Here is a 20,645-nt window from a genome sequence, read left to right on the forward strand (position 1 = left end):
AGTTCGTTTTAGCACTAATGATTGCGGAGATATTCAAGCAAACACCATGGGATTTCGTGTTTTGACGTTTGTGCTCACCTTTCTTTGGAAAGACGTTTATTACAGTGCATGAAAATGCACTGTACTGTTCTTCCTAGGCTTCTTGTTCTTCTTCTTCTAACGCAATTAATGCAGCTTCAACCGCTTAACGTAGAAACTTCATTCAAACTTTGTCACGTAGATCTTACTTAGGACACCCGGGCAATGTATTTTTCATCTTTGTAACTTTTATACTTTTTAAACTATTAATTAAAAACTACTCAAAATTTCCCCATAGACTTAACATTGGCTGATGACATCACAATAGAGCCGTTAAGCAATTAGAATCCTATGGCAGGTGTTCCGGCCACCTGGATCAACTGCCAGTCTCAGGCTTTAAGCATACAAACTGGCCCTATTAAGACTACACATCCTGTTCAACTGCTTCCTCTACCAAAAAACTGTTTCAAAATAAAAGTCCTCACTACAATATTTCACTGTTAAACAATTTAACCATTTAAACTACTGAACTTTTTAACTGTTCAGCCATTGTGACTGTTACCCACTGTAGCTAGTTAGCATGGTTAGCATTGCTAACATTTTTAGCATTTTTAGCAAAACTGTTAAAAATGATTAGCTAAGTTAGCATGTTAGCATTGTTAACATTTTTAACAAAACTTTTAAAAATGATTAGCTAAGTTAGCTAAGTCACATGGTTAGCATATTAGCATTGATAGCATGCTAGTTAGCATAGTTAGCATAACTACTAAACATGATTAGCTAGGTTAGCTAAGTCACATGGTTAGCATGGTTAGCATATTAACATTGTTAGCATGATAGTTAGCATAGTTAGCATAACTGCTAAAAATGATTAGCTAGGTTAGCTAAGTCACATGGTTAACATAGTTAGCATTTTAGCATTGTTAGCATGCTAGTTAGCATAACTATGAAAAATTATAAGCTAAGTTAGCTAAGTCACGTGGTTAGCATAGTTATCATTTTTGACAAAACTATTAGTAAATAGAAAACATTAGCTAAATTAACTAAGTTAAGTAACTTGGTTAGCCTTATTATCTTTGTTAACATAGTTAGCATAACTGCTAGCAAACATTAGAGCCATTCCAACTGTCAGTTATTGTCAACTATCTACCTAAATAATTTAACCATTAAAACTATCCACCTATTTAACTGTTCAGTCATTCCAACTATATGTAAACCTTATCTACCTAGCAACCAATATAGTTTGTTTTTACTCTGTATGATATTTTACATCATATTTGTGCATTTTCATGCACTATATTTCCTTCAGGAAATGCTTTTCTAGTTAGCAGTTGTTTCCCCTCATTTTGATGTCTCTCTTTTTCTTGTTTTGGCCTTTGTTTTTGGTAACCTGGGGGATATTCCATCAACCTCGCTAATGAAGGCGGCGCTTAACAGAAATAGCCTGGCTTGAACTAGCGTAGACTTTCACTTGGGGCTGAAGCCGTTCCATTAACTCAAGTTAGCGGCATCTTGGTCTCGTTTATTCAAGCGAGGTTTAAGTCAGCTTCATCTCTGCTCGTGCACGAGGTAGAACAGTAGACCAAAACAGTAGATTGACGAAAAGAGGATATATGTCGTAAAATTAAGACAATACTAGACGATTTTTGTTCGATTTGGCAAGCGCCATCTACAGGATTTTCATTGAAAGTCATCAAATTTAACATTGAGAGAAAACATAGATTACCTAGGCTACTGTAGAAATGGGAGAATAATGAAAGCATACATTTAAAACAACAATGTTAATGGTTTTGAAATCAATTGCGAGTTTGATTGGCTTCACTCTTGAACACATAGGTCTATACAGTCTATGCTTAAACAAAAACGAGTGAATGAATAAATAGTTCAAAAACAACTTTGGCATATATTCAAAACTATCTATAGCCTACGTTCTTATATTACAAGAGTTCACTCCAAATTATTGTCTAGGTGTAGGTGGTCATAAAATAAATTAGTATCAACATAATAGCCTATTGTCTCCCATAAGTAGCCTATAAAAGTGTTTGAAATAAAATTATCTGAAATGGCTGCAATGGCTTTCAATTCAATTTATGCCTAGTATTTAATCTGTGTAGCACACAGTTGATTTGACATTCATGAACAATCGTCGACACATGAAGCAGTTTTAATTATTAGCTGCCTATGCTACAGAATAATTATCCTTTGGCTTGCATCAGATATAATATAGCCCACTGGCAAAGCTGTCACTGAACAGCCTACCAAATGTGCATGACCCTTTATCAGCAGTAGACATATGTCTTTCATCAAAGATTATAACTAAAAATGCCATTATCAAGGTGATAAACAATGTAGCCTTAATACTTTGTTTGGGAAGCGAACCTGCGAACACGCAGGAATGTAATTCCTTTCCTATGCAGTCTCGCTGCACGTTACACCACCACCGAACGTAAGTGACGCAGAGTAGCACGATTCCTAAAACCACACGCATGTGAAGTTAAAACATTTTTAATTGTATAATCTTCATACATTCTTTGGAGCTAGTGAATGTGTAAATCCATGCTTGGTGCACTGTCGGAAAAAACATTTCTATAGGCCTACTTCTATTTTTGAAGTTGTAGGCTACAGGTGACGAGAGCACAGGTTGACGGAACCATCTTTTTGGACTCGTTTTCCGACTGATTGGTTTTTTTGCAACACAGCTTAATTTAGCTTGAAAGTTAACCTGCTACGGAGCAGGTTAGTTCTGTGGCATAAATTCCCATGGTTACCAAGCTGGGATTCACGTTAACCTCCTTAATGGAACGGAATTCTCACTAAAATTAGCGAGACTTATCGAAATAAGCCAGGTTTGGCCTTTAGCGAGGTTGATGGAATATCCCCCTGACTTGGCTTTCTTGGAGAAAGACTCAACTAAATAAACAAAAGATAGACTAGGCTACGGACTAAACCATTTAGCTCTTTAGCAAGGGAGAGTGAGAGTGACCTTAGACAGTTTTCACTATGTTTTGTATACAAAATCCAGTCAGTCAAACTTTAAATTTCGCCTGACATTCATTATGACATTTCATTTGGAAGTTAAAATATTCAGGTAAAATAAATATATGGTGGAAATAAGTATTGAACACTTACATTTTTTTCAGTAATTTGCCTAAACTTCCAGTGAGTCTATTCGAAATTTTCACCACACATTATATTAACACACATATAAAAAATCCAAACATAAGAGTTATGTGTAATAAAGTGGAAGGACACAGGAAAAAAGTATTTAACGTGCCTACTGAAATTTCTGCAATACTTTGTGGAAAAGCCTTTGTTTGTAATGACAGCTTCAAGACATTTCCTGTATGACAAAAAGTATTAGTCGCAGTATCGGGTGTGATTTTGGCTCATTGTTCTAAACAGATTCCAGGGGTCCCTCTTGTGAATCCTGATCTTTAGTTACTTCCAGAACGGCTGCCTTCAAGTCTTTGTGGAGCTTTCTCCAAGTGGTCCTTGGCAGTGATTAATTTGTAAAGTGGGAGGTACCGGAGCGCAAAGGCGGGGTGGATCCGGCGACTCAAAACGGGGATTTGAGGTTATGGACCAACAACAAAAAACCTAGCTCTGACTAAAAGAAAATAAACAACGCTGTGTGTACACCAGGGCAATGTTTATTAACTTCAGAACTTGCAACACACTGCACTGCATGGGTGTAAAATGTAAAAAAAAAAACCCCAGCAATTATCCATTATAAAATTATCGACAAAAACTCCACAAACACGCATAGGCCGAAATAAAAACATATAGGCTATAGTATGCTATATATTGCAATGATGACCACCCAGTAATCAATAATCAACTAGATACAGCGTGGAAGGATTAGTAATTTCTGATTGACACATCTGAATACCTATCTGAACCCCTATTCCCCCCCGGACACCTTCCCCCAATCAAAACACATCTGAACTGACACATAATATGACACAGAGAGGGAGCGGGAGACACAAACACTCACGCGCACACACACACACACACACACAAGCGCGCACACAGACCGGGAAAACAGGAGGGGGGAACCAACAAAACAGTCCAACAAGGGGCTAATAGCCTCGGCGCTAAAGTATGCTATATATTGCAATGATGACCACCCACACCCAGTAATCAATGATCAACTAGATACAGCGTGGAAGCGCAATTTCTTCCTACCGTAGCCTAGGCCTACTTGTCCAAAATGGCCCATACAGCATCCAGACCCCCGACCTCCATTACCCTGCTTCTTTCTCTACATCTATGTCCTTTAGAAACAGGCATGCAAACTGGTCAGGGGTGAAAAAGGTGAGAAGGGCACGCGAAGTGACAATAGTGCATAGCTTCCACGGAGTATGAAATGGCCCAAAACCAGAGATTTACAAAGAAAACAAACTATAAAATCACTAAAAAATGTGTTGTGGCCAAAAATATCACATGTATGATAAAAATAAGTGAATATAAAAAAAGTGTCTTCTTCTCCTATTTCTTCTTAAGTGTGAGGGGCCCGTTGAACTGTTTGGCAGCATGCTTCAGCATGGCCCTCCTCTCCTCCTAAGCAATCTACATGAGTTTTCTTTCTTTCTTTTTTCTCTGTGCCTGAAGTTCAGACATTTCTGAAGATTTCAGGCCTATTGGACATGAAGACATAGTAGGCATAGTATTAGAATAAAGATGATAAGTTTGAATATTTGTTGAACCAAACCAGGTGAAACTTGCTTGAGACACACACTATTTCAGACTAACATTATATAAAATAGGGTAGACTAGACTAATTTGTAAAATCGAAAATGAGTGAAAAATGAAAAATGAGTCATTTAGACCATTATTTGCTAAGATATGCTCATGTGTTTTGTAAAATGCCCAATGGAAACTCCCCATAGGACTTTTGGTTACCCAAATTGCATACTGACAATAAAAGCCTTACTGTGTGGTTTGTGGACTATTTGGATTTTTTGTCAGAGGTTCTGATGGAATGATGACACTATGGAATAATTACAGAAATGTCTTTGCATTTTCTTTGTTGGTTCAATGGGTGTGGATAAGATGGATTATACGTCTGCACAACAAATATTGGATAAAACAATGGATAAAAATATGGATTCCTGTGACTATTTCAATACCCAATTTGCTGCATCTATCTTATTGATAAGGATACACACTGCAGCTAGAAGGTAGGGAAGCACCGGAGGGGGAGGAGGGCAATTTGATAGGCTACAATTTAATTGAGACATAGTAAGATTAATCTGACAATGTAAAGCACTATACAGATTGTACATGAAAAAGGTTGTCATATATGGATTCCCAAGTGTCCAAGCTTTCAAATGGTGTATAACATTACTATGCTACATAGCAATATGGTGCAATTGATTTATAATGTTGGGGGAGAGGGGGGTGGGTGTGTTGTGGAGGGCGTGGTGGGTGTGTTGTGTTGTGAAAGTGTTATCCTGCAGCCTAGGTTACTTACAGATTGTGGCATTGTGCTAGTTAGTTTGTTTAACCAACCAATAAAGTTGTGTTGTGTGAATAGTGTTCACACTACATGTTAAACTGTAGCCTACCCAATAGGCACAGGCTACTTCTGATCAGGTCACTGAACGTTTCTTAAAGACATGTCAATCAACACTGATTTTGTCTCTGAGCAGTGGCGTAACTATAGTAGGTGCAGCAAGTGCAGTCGCACCAGGGCCCGTGACCTCCCGGGGCCCGTCGCTACCCCCGCCCTGCCTCCTTTTTTTTTTGAACTTTAGAATGTTAGAGCACGGAGAGTGAAGCGTCACTTTGACGATCTATCGGAAGATGAGCGCTTAACCGATGCAGAGAGATACTTCAAAGTGCAGGTATTTAATGCAACTCTGGACATCATAATCAGTCAGCTCTCCCAAAGATTTGCAAGTATGCGGGAAACTTGTCATGTGTTTGAGTCTTTACGTCCTATGACCCTTCAACTCGCAGGTGATTGCACCGACATTCCCAACACAACTCCTCTCATTCAGGTCTTGCTTTAAAGCAGAGATTTCACAGAAGTCATCTATTTTTCAACTTTGCCAAAATGCTGGTGGTAGATTATGACAGTGTAACATCCACATTCGGGGAAGTGTGTACTCATGTTGTTTCTGACAATACCTGTGACTGTGGCAACAGCTAAGCGATCTTTTTCCAAACTCAAATTTATTAAGACCTATAGGCCTACCTAAGGAGCAGCATGGGGCAGGAGAGGCTCCGTGGGTTAGCTATCCTGTCCATTGAAAATACGAGAGCCAGAGCATTAAATATTGGGAACATCGTTGACGATTTTGCACAACGAAAGGCTCGTAAGATGGCTTTCTTCTAATGGCCTAATTCACACATATTGGGGATTGTATGCATATGAATGATTTTATTTGGTTTCTGGACGGTTAAATACGTTAGGTTACATTAAGTTTTGTTTCTGCAGTGCGAGTTTATAAGCAAGCAATTTACGCTTGCAGTTTCAGCAGAGGGTTGAAGAGGCGCATTGAGTGTTCCCATAATTCCATGCGAGTTGATGTTAATGCAGTAATATTAGATTACCCTGGCCTGCAGGCTGTTAATAAAATTATTTTTTAATGTTTTCACATGTAATGGATATGTAGTCGTGTGTTTCTTATTTGAAATTGTAATCTGTAACTACTAAACTACTTCGGTGCCTCAGGCCCTTTGCATAAACAATTGAAGTCACCCTTAATGTGTATTGCATGTATCAGAGCTAATTCATCCTGGGCCAAAGTACGTCGATATGGGGCCCGCGTAGCGCTCTCGCACCTGGGCCCACCATTGGCTTGTTAGGCCACTGTCTCTGAGCAAGATCAGTATAGCAAAGATCAGTATAGCAAAGGCTAATGTGAATAATTAAAGAGTTAAATGTGAATAATTAAAGAGTTAAATGTTTTGCACAGCCCAGTTTAGGAGACATTTAACTCTTTAGGTTATTCACATTAGCCTTTGCTATACTGATAAGGTCTGTGTATTTGCTTCACATTTTCCCGATCTAGACAAATACAGCACGGAACCTATTCATCAAATTAACTCGTTGTGTCTATATTTCTGTCTCATATCGCTAATTTTAACAACATTAAAACAATGCTACGTTGCTACACTAATCTCAACGTCTTTTGCTAACAGAAGTTGAACGTTTCAACTAGCCCACCTGTGACATCTCTAGGCACCTCTCCTCGCCGTGCTCACATTCCAGCTGACATTTCAGACGCATCTAGGCCTATCTGCGCTCACAAAAGGAGGCTATACCTACGCGGGCGTTCTGTTCACGTTGCCTCTGCAGCAAAAAGCTTCCACTGATGTTTAGTAAACGCACATAGCCTCACATGCGTTGCTGACATTTTTAATGGCGCTCTGGCAACACCAAGATGTGTTTGCGTCTGCACAATAGTAAACTCAGCTCACGTTGACCCCCCCCCCCCCCCCTAAATATTTTCTCATCGGTTCCGCACAAACCACGTAAGTCCGTCATTTTGGATTCAAAACGGCAAATTTCGCCGAAAGGTGAGGAGTTTGCATGCCTGCAGAAATCCATGACCCCACGTAAGGAAAGGGGTTGAACCGGGCAAGCGGCGGGCCGACAAGGCAAATGGGGAGTAGATGGTAGAGGTGGTATTCCCTTGAAAGCCCTGATGACATTCCGCGGGCTATCGATGCAAAACTGCTGGCAGAGCGTCTCAACTTCTCTCTCCCCGAACAGCGCGTCACCCTCCTGTGGCCAATATTGTGGATAAAGCACTTTCAAATCCTCGATTAGCTTGTTGTATCCTGTTTGTTCTTTCCCCTATTTCTAAAGACTAATAAGAAAGATATCAACATTGAACACTACACAAACAGTAATTTATTTATTTTTCGTTTAGGCGATTTATTTTTTATATTGACGTAAGAGTTGACGGATCCAATAAAAAAGGTTCCGGATCCAACATCGGAGGTGCCGGAACATGTTCTGGTGTTTTCCGGCTCAAATTAAGCCCTGGTCCTTGGCTCTTGGAATTGACCATCCTTCTGACTCCCTGGTCAGAAATATTGCGAGGAGATCCTGTATGGCCGGTTGATGATGCAGTGATATTCCGTCCACTTGCAGATAATGGCTACCATGCTGCTTACTGGAATATTCTGAAGTTTTGAAATGCATCTGTAACCAGTTTCATTGATATGTTTTGCAAAAATAAGTTTGCCAAGGTCTTGGGAGAGCTTTTTGCTTTTATCCACCATGAAATGTTTCATGTGTGACACCTTGGTAATGAAAAACCTTTTTATAGCCCATCAATATGTAGGCTACTAACCAAGCTTATATTAATTTGCACAGATAGAAAGGATAACTACTCTCTAACTTACAGATTCCATCTCGTTCCTTGCCTTTCCTTGCCTTTGTGCTTTTTCTTAGCGTGTTCAATACTTTTTCCCTGTGTTATTCCACTTCATTACACATGACTCTACTTATAGACTTGTTTGGATTTTTTGTGTGTGGATTACCTGAGTTATTACTAATGCCTGGTGAAAAATGTTGTGCCCCCCATATTACACTTTTCAAGGGCCCTCTCCTCCATTGGGGCCCTATACTTCCCACTTTCCCCCCCAGTTCAACACCCTTTAATCTGCTGAACCTTCTGCTCGTTTCCAAACATAAAAAAAACTCTCTGCAACTCAACATTGGCCTGCCTGCCTAAGCTGCCTGTGAGGGGCTTTTCAGTTGTGCTGGATTACTGTTCAGTGCAAAGCGACCAAGGATGAGTGCAGCAAGCTTTGAAAATCAACTACTGCTCAAACTTAAAGAAGAACTCCGGTGATTTTTTCACATAGATCTCCATTTCTCAACGTCACCGAGTACTGTCGGTATGAACAAAACTGAAACAATCGGTTTTACCTAGCTCGAGTTGCTGCAGCTACAGCGCTACACACTGGGAGCATGAACATGGCCGCCTTAGCTGCTGGCTGCAGCAACTCAAGCTAGGACCAAAGTCATTTTACCTCCACTCGGCGGCCATATTGCAACGCTTTTTGGGCACTTATAATGGCCTGTTATGAAATTATGCATTGACCAATATAAGCACACTTTAAGACACTTAAATACATGCATGCATGCTGTTGTGAAAACAAATCATTATGGCTACATCGACAAACTCTTAGCCATGAGCTGTATAACCTCTGATTTTAATATTTACACATATGTAGGTATTTAAGCACAGCTCAGTTTTAAGACACTTAAAGGCCAAAATTGGAAACCATAGAAATTTGCTACCATTTCAAAACCGGATTAGCCTACTCTGGAACGGCTTATTGTACAGGGGATTGCATTACACCTTTGTGTTCGGTAAGGTCTGCTGTTTATTCTGGTTTACGGTTTGTCATGTGTGGAACGAAAAGTTTGTGAGATATTCCACCTATATGAATTGAAATGAGCGCAGAGCTATAGTCAGGCACGCCTGCAGGTGTAGGTCCGTACGCACTGTGCGTACCATCAGGCTCTACAACGAGAGAAAATTTCCCTGTGTGTGTGTGTATTCACCAAATTGACCCACCATACCTTCCCAACTATGCACAGTATCCCATTAGCTGCCATCAGGCTATTTACAATTTTCTATTACTTAGTGAACACTTTACTTCACTTTCAAAATTAACGCGCACACATTTTGTTTGAGCAGGAGACACAATACGCATGCAGGCACGTAGGCTAAGCTACTTGTTTTCTTTTACTCGGCTATCTATCTATATGTGGTTATCAGCACACAATGTTGAGCTAATTCACTAATTCAATACTCATGATGGATCACAAGTTTAAACAACAGAGTATGGAGGCAGCAAAGCTAGAGGAGTTATTCCAGATGGGCAAGAACAAGGTAGGCAATTGGTGTGCTTGTCAGAATGTTAGACTGCATTACAGCCAGACATCAAGAACAAAACAAGGTAACTTTAGCCTGTATAGGGCTGTATCAAGTTGTCCAAATGAATAGGTCATAGTAGACGTTGTTGTTGTATTATTGCATGTGGATGTTATGCTATGTAGGCTAATTTTTTGCTGACCAATGCACGGCTAAACCGGGAAACGGACAAATATTGTACACGCGTATTTTGTTTTTGGTTTTTTTTTGCGGGGGGGGGGGCGATGGGTCGGGTGTGCGTACCATAGCATTAATTCCTGCAGGCGCCCCTGGCTATAGTAGCCTAATATGATTATTTCTTGAAAGTTAATTTTCTCGCGAACCGTTTATCACAGCAAATAGCGGCTATAGCACCTTATAAAAGATGAGAAATAGTTATTTCATGTGATGTCTGTGAGGCTACTTCGCGAGTAGTTCCTAGAGAAGAATGGCCGGCCACACTTTGTGTCGGTCTGCCTCATGTCTAAATAGCAGCGTGTTCCGTGAAGGTGTCGCGGACCGGATTAAAATAGCCTAGTCAGCGAATCAACAATCAGAGAAAACTGCGCTGAGAACGTTGTAGGAGGATATTAGACCTACCTGCTGTTGGTCTAGACATATGTAAGCCTTAAACCAAAGTCCTTTTAGGCAAGTCCCTCCACTCGGCGGCCATTTGACAACACTTTTTGGGCACTCGTCGGGCATCCATTTCGGCAGAAATGCGCGTGCGCAAGGCTTCACGACACCAATCTTGCTCCAGCGGCGAGATCACAACACATGATTGGCACGATGTCTTCACAACACACCATATGATTGGCTCAATGTATTCACATCACACCACATGATTGGCTCAACGTATTCACATGTCGACGTTTTGCCGAGGAAGGGGTGGGATATGTGTAGACAACGGCCATATTGGCGTGACAAACTAGCCCCATGCATTTCTATGGAGTATCTTTTGAGTATTTTTTAAGTCTCTGCTTAAACTCGTATCCTGTCATTTAGAAACAATGCTGTGGTCTAGTCTAGTCATCAACAAAAAATGAACGGATTGCAAAAAAAAAGAATGTATTTGGCGTGACATTTCTTGCGTGTGCGTGGGAGCGTGAGATTGGTGCTGAAAGCATGAGTGTCACGCAAGATGCGTGAGAGTTGGCAACCCTGCTTCGGTGAATTTACGTTAAAAGTTTATGCTAAGCTAGGTTTGCTACTAGAGCTACTGCTGGTGCAGCACCATAAAAGCCTAACGCTAGCTTGAACTCCGGTAATGTTTAATAAACCTTTTAACATAGACCAGTTTCATATAATTTATTTATTGATTTAATTTATTTGATGTGACTATTTATTGGATGTTTTGTACTCCGAGACCTGGATACATGATTGTTTCTGGCCTGTATATTTACAGGTCAGGTTTTTTTATAGTGGATAAAAGATCTGAATTGATGGCGAGCCTCCCAGAATCCCGAATCTGAACTTCCCTTCACCTTTCATTTCCCTTCACACCACTGTGGTAGGACTGTAAGACTGACCCAGACTGACCTTTTGACTATTCCCTGACTTGACCCTTCCTGATAACTTCTGAATGAACTGAATTAATTGATTGTGACACATTGATTGTTTAACCCATTGATATTGATAAAACACTGGTGGTGGGCCGGTCCAGGAGAAAATTGCCAGGGCCGAATTTTGTTCCCAGTCCGACCCTGGGTTGTAGAGACATCGACAGATCTGCAGTCACCCAAGCCAATCATAAATTTGGCATGGTTGACCCTAACGTTAAATACATAAATTCCACTTTCTGTCTCAGAGTTTAGGTTAAAGACTAAAACAACAGCATTAAATTCTTTAGAGATGATACTGAATTACCTTCCGCCGAAGTTCTCCAACACAGAGCTTTTGCCTGCGCTCTGTCCACCGACCACATCAATCTGCGGCAGGTCCAAGTTGCAACCCTGTCCGACTGAGCTTAAGGCATGTTGAAGTTTATTGATGAGGAGAATGAGATCCTCCATATCCTTCATTAGTTCGATTAGACTCACTAGAGCTTCTCACTAGTTTCTCACTAGAGCTAGAAATGGTGAAATGTCCCTGTAGCTCTGAAGGCTATTGTAAGAGTTTGGTCGCAGAATAAAATAGACGTCAATCACACCTACAACCACTTCCTTACTTCCCACCCAGGGGCGCTGCTAGAAAATGTGGGAAAATTGAAGAAAATTGTTTATAGCATATTGCAATACATACATAAAAACTTTCACTGGCATGCAACATTTTTTTCCCCAACACAATTTTAAGCAAGCCTATTTGGAATTTGATCTTTTCACATAGACAACATCAAGTAGCTCCTGAGCAACTATAGACTATAGTAGCTTTGAATATTGTAAAGGTGACACCTGTTAAACTCGCATCAGCATACCATTTACTGAGAAATTACACCCAAAGCTGAAAACCCTTGGGAGGAGGGGACATGAAACTAGCGGTCAGAGCTGCGTGACTACATGCACAGACTATGTGACAGCATACACAGAATGAAAGAAGTCATAGAACCACAGCCTTCCTGTCCGTGTGTACATATGGGTTACATACATTTAATATGGTTAAAATTTGAAAATAATTTGACAAATTATTTTCAAATATCATTTTCATCAAACCCTAATCCCTAACCCTAATGTGTGTGTGTGTGTGTGTCTGTGTGTGCGTGAAAGACAGTGGCATTGCAACCGCCACCACTTTTGCTGAAACACAATTCTAGGTAAGAAGAGCAGGTAAACTTATAGTTTATAGGCCTGAGTGTCATATTCACGAAATTCCTGTTAACTAATAAACTGACTGTTGTATGTGTTCACTGAACGAAGATTATGAAAATAAACAGAACTTTTCCATCTAAAACTTAATTTCAACAGATATTAGTGCCGAAACCTTTCAGAATTCTTAACTCTTTCTGCTGACAAAACTCTGCCATGTTTTTTGTGCACACGAGCAATGTCTTTTTGTTATGTCACAGGGTGTGAATAGCTCAGCTGTGTGGCCAAGGTTATTCGTACGAGGGGTATAAATAGACACTCCAAAAATTTAAATACACCCAAAGCTGAAAACCCTTGACAGGAGGGGACATGAAACTAAATGTCAGACCTACGTGACTACATGCACAGACTATGTGACCGTATGCACAAAATGAAAGCAAGCATAAAACCACAGCCTTCCTTTATGCGTGTGTGTGTGTTTGTGTGTGGGTGAAAGACCGGGGTGTTGCAAGCGGATGTTGCAAGCGGAGGGATTATGCGTCCCCTTGACAGGAGGGGACATGAAACTAAATGTCAGACCTACGTGACTACATGCACAGACTATGTGACAGAATGCACAAAATGAAAGCAAGCATAAAACCACAGCCTTCCTATATGCGTGTGTGTGTGTGTGTGTGTGCATGCGTGAAAGACCGGGGTGTTGCAAGCGGAGGGATTATGCGTTTTATAACACAGCCACTTTTGCTGAAAATACAATTGCCCCCCCCCCATTGTCATGAAAATGTCGAAATGCAGGGAGTCGTTGAGACGTTGAGAGCGGGCACCAAGCCACTTGTTGTTTCTGTGTCAGACCCTTGGCTACACTGGACATGCAACTGTGTTCTGTTCTCAGAGCGTATGATTTCTCCGTCTATGATCTGCAGCTTTTCTCAAACTATGTGCCTCCAAGAGGATTACTGGTCCACGGGGACGCAAAGTTAAATTATGCTGGTGCTTCTGTCCCACATCTGATAATTTGCAGCAAGATTTAATGGTATTATGGAACCACAGAATGAAATAAAAATAAACTAAAAGTTTCCCCAATCAGGAACTATATCTTTATGTGGTGTCATCAAGTATAGAGGCATAGCCTACTATTGGTATGAGCACCCATGCAATGTGTGTGCATCCCATTTCAAGTTGTTTTAAAATATAGTCCCTTTTAAAAGAACCAATAAGAGCATTTTCACATATAGGTCTTTTCCAACGACAGAAAACGGTCTCCGTTCCCGTTCGCGAACAAACATTTGAACTGGGCGGAGCATTTGGACCATACAAAAAACGGTTCGGAACGTGGCACTTTGGTTCGGAGCTTGAACCAGAAAATAGTTGGTTTTTCCTGCGAACTGGACTGGGCGTGTCACTTTACTGTTCAGAGGGGAGAAGGCTTAATTGCTTTGCAGTCATATTTCAGTAATTCTGACCAAAAGGCACTGCACGTATTAGAGAGGCCACCATGCCCACATCGTTTGGTCTACAAGCACATGGCTGGTATCATTGGAAAGCTGAGACCATGTAGATTTTTTTGAAACAGTCAGGATAACCCTGTGAAGTTCTCAGAAAGAGCCACAGAGGCTGGAATAAAGTTTTTTTCGCACCAACAAGCGCTTCTTTTGTGCATTGAGATACACGCGCATGGTCAAAGTCAATGACGACATCCCATACGTCGTTTAAAAGCTCTGGTCATTGGCTACAAGAATATGTCCATAATTTCGTTCTTACTTGTAAGAGGCCCACATGGCTGCCATTCCAAGCTTGCATGTCCAATTGACCTCTCCAGAATAAGTCCCGCCTCCGTAACTTCCGTATCCATCCAACTTCCGGGCGTGGATTGTCTATGGGAAATAACATGGCGTTTCGAAATATCATACCGGTAAAACATCTGTAGGTAGCGAAGTTGAAAAAGCTGGTGGGCAGATTGGCCTACACACTTATGCCATATAGTTTCCACTGGATTTTTTGATTGTCGGTGCCGTTTAAGTAGTATACTATAGACTATACTACTTAAACGGCACCGAAAATAAAAAAATCCAGTGGAAACTAGATGGCAGAAGTGTGTAGGCCAATCTGCCCAGCAGCTTTTTCTACTTTGTCACCTACAGAGTTTGACAGGTACGATCTTTCAAAACGCCATGTTATTTCCCATAGACAATCCACGCCCGGAAGTTGGATGGATACGGAAGTTAGGAGGCGGGATATATTCTGGAGAGGTCTATAGAAAGGTGTAGCTGACCAAGCTTGTCTCTGCCTCGTCTTTGCTTCGTTTCTCGTGATTGGTAGATCCTACAGACACGTTACATGGCTCTTTGTGTTCGTGAGACTCAGGGGAGCGTGGGGAATACATAAGTAGGGAGTTCGAAGCCGAATGGTATTCAAAATCACCGATATTCACCGGAAAATCTTTGAAAGTTTTTTATTTCTATTCTATAAACGTTTTGAATATGGAAGCTTACACACTCACAGTTCAACATTGGACTATAACAACACATATAATCTTGTTCTATGGATTCTTACAGACATTTCAAGACCAGGTTAGCCATATGAATATATTGTTATGGGTGTACACAAGGATTAGAAGGCAATGATGCAGGGGGGGGGGGGTGTTTTTTTGAGGGGGGCATATCAGCATAAATTACTTACTGTAGCTCACACCACACAGTTTGACATGGAATGGTGGATACCTTTGGAATCCTGAGACCCGTAGCTTTTTATTGATGTATGGGATGTCAATATTACATGAAGTAATGAGCCTACCCATTGATTTAATACACCCCACCACCCCCCTCCTCCCCCCAAATGGCGCGACGGCGTTCCACTGCGAGTTAACTCTCAAACTCAAATGAGCTGAGGGCCACTTCTGCCAATGTCATCTGATTGGAGGGCCACGTCAGTGTTAAAGAATAATACAAAAAAGAACGGCTATTTTCTAAAATGCAATGTTTTTTCAAATACTGTATTTTCAAACACAAAACTACAAACAGAAAGCGTGTAATACAAGTATTTCCTGAAAACTTTGTGCAGCGATTTTAGGTTTGAATCAAGCTCTGGATGTCTAGCAAATAGTGGAGGAGAGTACAAATGAGATTTGTCACCATTTGGATCTATCGTCTATTTTAATCAGTATTGTTCTTTGTCGCAATTAAAAATACCCTCAAGGGCCGGATTACATTATTATTTTGACATAGGGCCTACGTCACGGGCCGGGAGTTTGAGACCCCTGGCTTAAAGCATGAGTTTTCCGTCCATATCAACTATTTCCATGAGTAAACAAAACTAGTCAACTAGCATTACATTGAAGACATTAACTAGAATTTTAAACAGCTAATTTCTGCCGTTTTTACAGGGCAACTGTTCATATCATTCTCCCGTTAATGCATCTCATTAACCTTTGTTATGCGTGCAACACCGATTGTTGATGACGCATCCTTGGTTCGGTTCTAAACTGGTGGAAATGTGAGCTGGTTCACTAGATAGCACCAAGGTTCAAAGAATTCCGAACGGAACCGGTTCAAGAACGGGTTCGCTGTCGGTGGAAAAACGCCCATATAGTCCCTTTTAAAAGAACCAAACTCAGTCCACTAAAAGGGGACCAGAAAGAGGACCAAAACAAAAGGGACTCAGTTAATTTTGTATTCACATTTTGAGTTCATCTGAAAGAGGACTCAGATCTCTTTCTGGTGCACTTCAGGTCTGATGGGGCCTCATATTTCTTCATGTTCACACCTTCTCTGGGGGTCTTGGACCTACTTTGGAGTATGGGCTATGCAGTTGCTCTGGGTTAGTTATGTATTTTCATCATCATTCATTATAGTTGAAATAATTATCACAACCTATTGGTATGGTGATTTTGTTTCATTTTTTTTTTCAGTTAGCCTATTAGCTGGTTTGATTTGCATTGAGCTCAATGACCATCCAACCAGGTAATAGGCTAACTAAAATAAAACCACGCCAATCTCTAGGTATGGTGAAGGGAATGTGATGATGTGGAGCTATTTTAATTCCAAAGGCCAAGGGCACTTTATCAGGATGCATAGTATCCTGGATCCATGAAACAGATGGCCTTTAAAAATAAAACTCTGCCTGTCTCTATTGGAATTTAACATAGGGGTGCCAATACGTATGACCCCTGTATTTTAAGGAAGAACGTTTATTTATTCATGATACATTATTCATTCACAAAAAAAAAATGTGTGTCCTTAAAGGTTGAATATTTCCTCCTGTTTTTACTTAAGGCATTAAGATCAATTTCCAAAAGATGATTTTATATTCCTCTTTTTAGTCAACTTTAGCAGAGGTGCCAACAATTCTGGAGGGTACTGTACTTCTCAAAGGGTTGTAAAGACATCGACTTCACACATGCTCATATAGGCTGAATGTGCTAAATGAGACAATCAGGAAATCTGCTGTCACCCAAGCCAGTCGTAAACTTGGCATGGTTGACCCTAACTTTAAATACAGAAATTTCACTTTGTCTGAGAGTTCAGGGAAAAAGACTAAAAGAACAGTATTAAAGTCTTTAGAGATGATGCTGAATTACCTTCTGACGAAGTTCTCCAACACAGAGCTTTTGCCTGCACTCTGTCCACCGACCACAGCAATCTGCGGCAGGTCCAAGTTGCAACCCTGTCCGGCTGAGCTTAAGGCATGTTGAAGTTTATTGATGAGGAGAATGAGATCGTCCATATCCTCCATTAGTTCGATTAGGTTCACTAGTTTCTCACTAGAGCTAGAAATGGTGAAATGTCCCTGTAGCTCTGAAGGCTATTGTAAGAGTTTGGTTGCAGAATAAAATAGACGTCATTCACACCTAACCACTTCCTTACTTCCCACCCAGGGGCGCTGCTAGAAAATGTGGGCCTATGACACAACATCATTTTGGGCCCCCCAAAATGCTAGGGGGTTCAGGGGCAATTTATAAATTGAGACTTAAAATATATTACATTAATTGTTTATAGCATATTACAATACATATATAAAAACTTTCACTGGTATGCAACATTATTTCCCCCAACACAATTTTAAGCAAGCCTATTTGGAATTTGATCTTTTCACATAGACAACATCAAGTACAGTAGCTCCTGAGCAACTATAGGCTAGTAGCTTTGAATATTGTAAAGGTGACACCTGTTAAACTCACATCAGCATACCATTTACTGAGAGTAGAAAAATTACACCCAAAGCTGAAAACCCTTGAGAGGAGGAGACATGAAACTAGCTGTCAGAGCTGCGTGACTACATGCACAGACTATGTGACAGTATACACACAATGAAAGCAGTCATAGAACCACAGCCTTCCTATGTGTGTGTGAGTGTGTGTGAAAGACAGTGGCATTGCAAGCGGGGGGGGGGGGGGACACAATTCTAGGTAAAAAGAGTAGGTAAACTTAGGCTACGTTTAGACAAAAACGATCTATAGAGAAAACGCAAAGGTGGCGTTGCGTCCTCACTTTTTATTCCGCGTTTAGACGAGCGTTTTGAGAGAAATCTGCGTGCATACGGTGACGCAAAAGTGTGTGAAATTCGATGTAGTATGCATGCTAGGCGGCTAGGTGGTAGCGTGAAGCACTGCCACACAACACCACCAAGTTTGCGCACCTCTCTCCGTAGTAGGGTCAATGACGTGACGCTCATTTTTTTGTGTACATATGGGTTATATACATTTAAAATTGTAAAAATTTGAAAATAATTTGACAAATTATTTTCAAATATAATTTTCATCAAACCCTGATCTTAAAGTTTTGGATTTATTTAATTTTGAAAGAGACAGACGAGGAGGCAGAGTTGTTGGGGGGAATATTTAGGGGTTCAGATTGATTAGGGAATATAATAGGGGGTTAGTCAGAGTAGAAGTGCGAGTGAGTAGGATAGTGTTGCGTTGCGTTGTTGGGTCGATGAGTGTGAATGACGAGTGATTGAAACCGTGATTTATCAGAGTGATCAGTTTGTTGTTTTAAGTGGATACCTCCTGTTGCCCATGTCCTAGTCTGTACATCCTTAGAAAATAAATTACCGGGAGTTTTGGCCTCCCCGTCACTTCTCGTCGGCGCTACATTATTTTCCAGGACTGTGACGTAAACGCGAGAGCCAACGTGAGTAGACTTTTGCGTCTTTACCCTTTAGACGGGAACGCGACGGTGCAGCGTTTTTAAGAATTCCACTCTGGAGGGTGGTTTCACCTTTTTGCGTTTTTAAGCCCCCAAAACGCCGTCGCCGTCTAAACGAAAGGCACATCTGATAAAATATTTTGCAGTTTTCAACCGTGAGTGTTGTCGTGTAAACAGGGCCTTATAGTTTATAGGCCTGAGTGTCATACTCACGAAAATTCCTGTTAACTAATAAACTGACGGTTGTATGTGTTCACTGAACGAAGATTATGAAAATAAAACACAACTTTTCCATCTAAAACTTAATTTCAACAGATATTAGTGCCGAAACCTTTCAGAATTCTTCACTTTCTGCTGACGGAAAAACTAATGTCCGCCATGTTTTTTTTGTGCACACGCAATGTCTTTTTGTTATGTCACAGGGTGTGAATAGCTCAGCTGTGTGGCCAAGGCTATTCGTACTAGGAATCTGGATTCCTGGCCCGTACAGCCTTGCAACCCACCACCTGCATATGACAACTCTGCCCGGATTCCTGGCCCATACTGCCAACCCACCACTTGCCCTATGTCAACTCCTAATCCCCTGGACAATTCCATTTCCTACACTGGACTATTTGAACTTTCTGACACTAAATTAGGATTAATGCATTATTATACCGGATATGTAGTCAAAGCATACTATGAAGTGCGCACATCCAAAAGTGTTTCAGCAGGTGCCAAATCAAAAAGGGCATACAAGTGAAAAAGTGAAAAAGACTTGCACACTGCCTTTGAACGACTTTTAATAGAAAAAAGACACAACGTTTCGATCTTACGATCTTCTTCAGGCATCTTAATGAATAGAAAAGCACTGCCAGTATAAAAGCACAAAATGGCCTGTACAGATAATTAGGTGATTAATAAGATTAATAAGTGATGTCAATCAGGTATATTAGGCTATTAAGCAATTGGCCCGCCTCTGAACACCAATAGACTAGCCATTACAATCAAAAACAAAGACAACAAATGTATACAAATGCAAAGTAAATACAAAGAAGACAAAAATAATTACAAAAAAAGGTTTTAGGTCAAAATCTAGATTAAGGCCCTTGGGTGATAAGGTGTTGAGAGAAAATATATAAAATGCTCCTCTTCTCAAAAGGATATTATTAATGTCCCCTCCCCTTCTAGGGGCTTTTTACATGTTCAATTCCAATATATCGCAGTGTGGATAGATTATGTTTCACAGAATTAAAATGTACAGCTACAGGATTTTTTATATCATTTGTGCGTATACTACTTCTGTGTTCAGAAATTCGAGTTTTCAGACAACGTGTTGTTTTACCTATGTATGCTAATCCACAAGGACATTTAATCATGTAGATTACATTTTTAGTGTTACAAGAAATGATGCCCTTAATATATTTTTTTTTTCTCAGAGTGTGGATGGGTATAGTAGTGACATTTAAATGTAAAACCACATTGTGTACAATTTCCACACTTGTAGTTACCAGATGGAATAGTAGATAAGAAGTGGGAGGGTTGTTCGGGTGGCAAATCCGCTCCAACAATTTGATCTTGTATGTTAGGAGCACGTACACAATGCGTGGAGGATCGTTAAATGCTACTTTAAGGTTGGGGTCAGATTTTAAGATATGCCAATGTTGTTGAACAATGTCTTTAAACGAGTTTCCCAACGAGGAGTAGTACTGTATAACACATAGAGGCCCTCCACTATCAGACTTATTTCTCCTCTTATTGAGGCAATCACTTTGGTTAACATTTTTAAATTGTTCAACTGCATTTTGAACCCAATCTTCTTGATACTTAGCCTGGCTAGCGCCACCACTTCTCAATGAGACGTCGTCTGGGAACCAAAC

General features: G+C 40.5%; 1 protein-coding gene across 1 annotated transcript in view; it reads right to left on the minus strand.

The window, feature by feature from the left end:
* The window catches only part of LOC143125732 (dynamin-2-like), a 131,793-nt gene extending 114,380 nt beyond the window's left edge, over window positions 1-17,413 (minus strand). The window contains exon 1 of the mRNA XM_076287459.1: window positions 17,220-17,413. Within this exon, the coding sequence (XP_076143574.1) occupies window positions 17,220-17,374 (155 nt within the window). The 5' untranslated portion in view covers window positions 17,375-17,413. The remainder of the gene's footprint in view (window positions 1-17,219) is intronic.
* Between the last annotated feature and the right edge of the window lie 3,232 nt (window positions 17,414-20,645).

The sequence above is a fragment of the Alosa pseudoharengus genome, unplaced genomic scaffold (genome assembly GCF_046254945.1).
Source record: "Alosa pseudoharengus isolate Yale_2024_CS ecotype anadromous, Long Island Sound unplaced genomic scaffold, YU_APseudo_1.1 YU_APseudo_1.1_scf_1, whole genome shotgun sequence".
NCBI lineage: Eukaryota > Metazoa > Chordata > Actinopteri > Clupeiformes > Clupeidae > Alosa > Alosa pseudoharengus.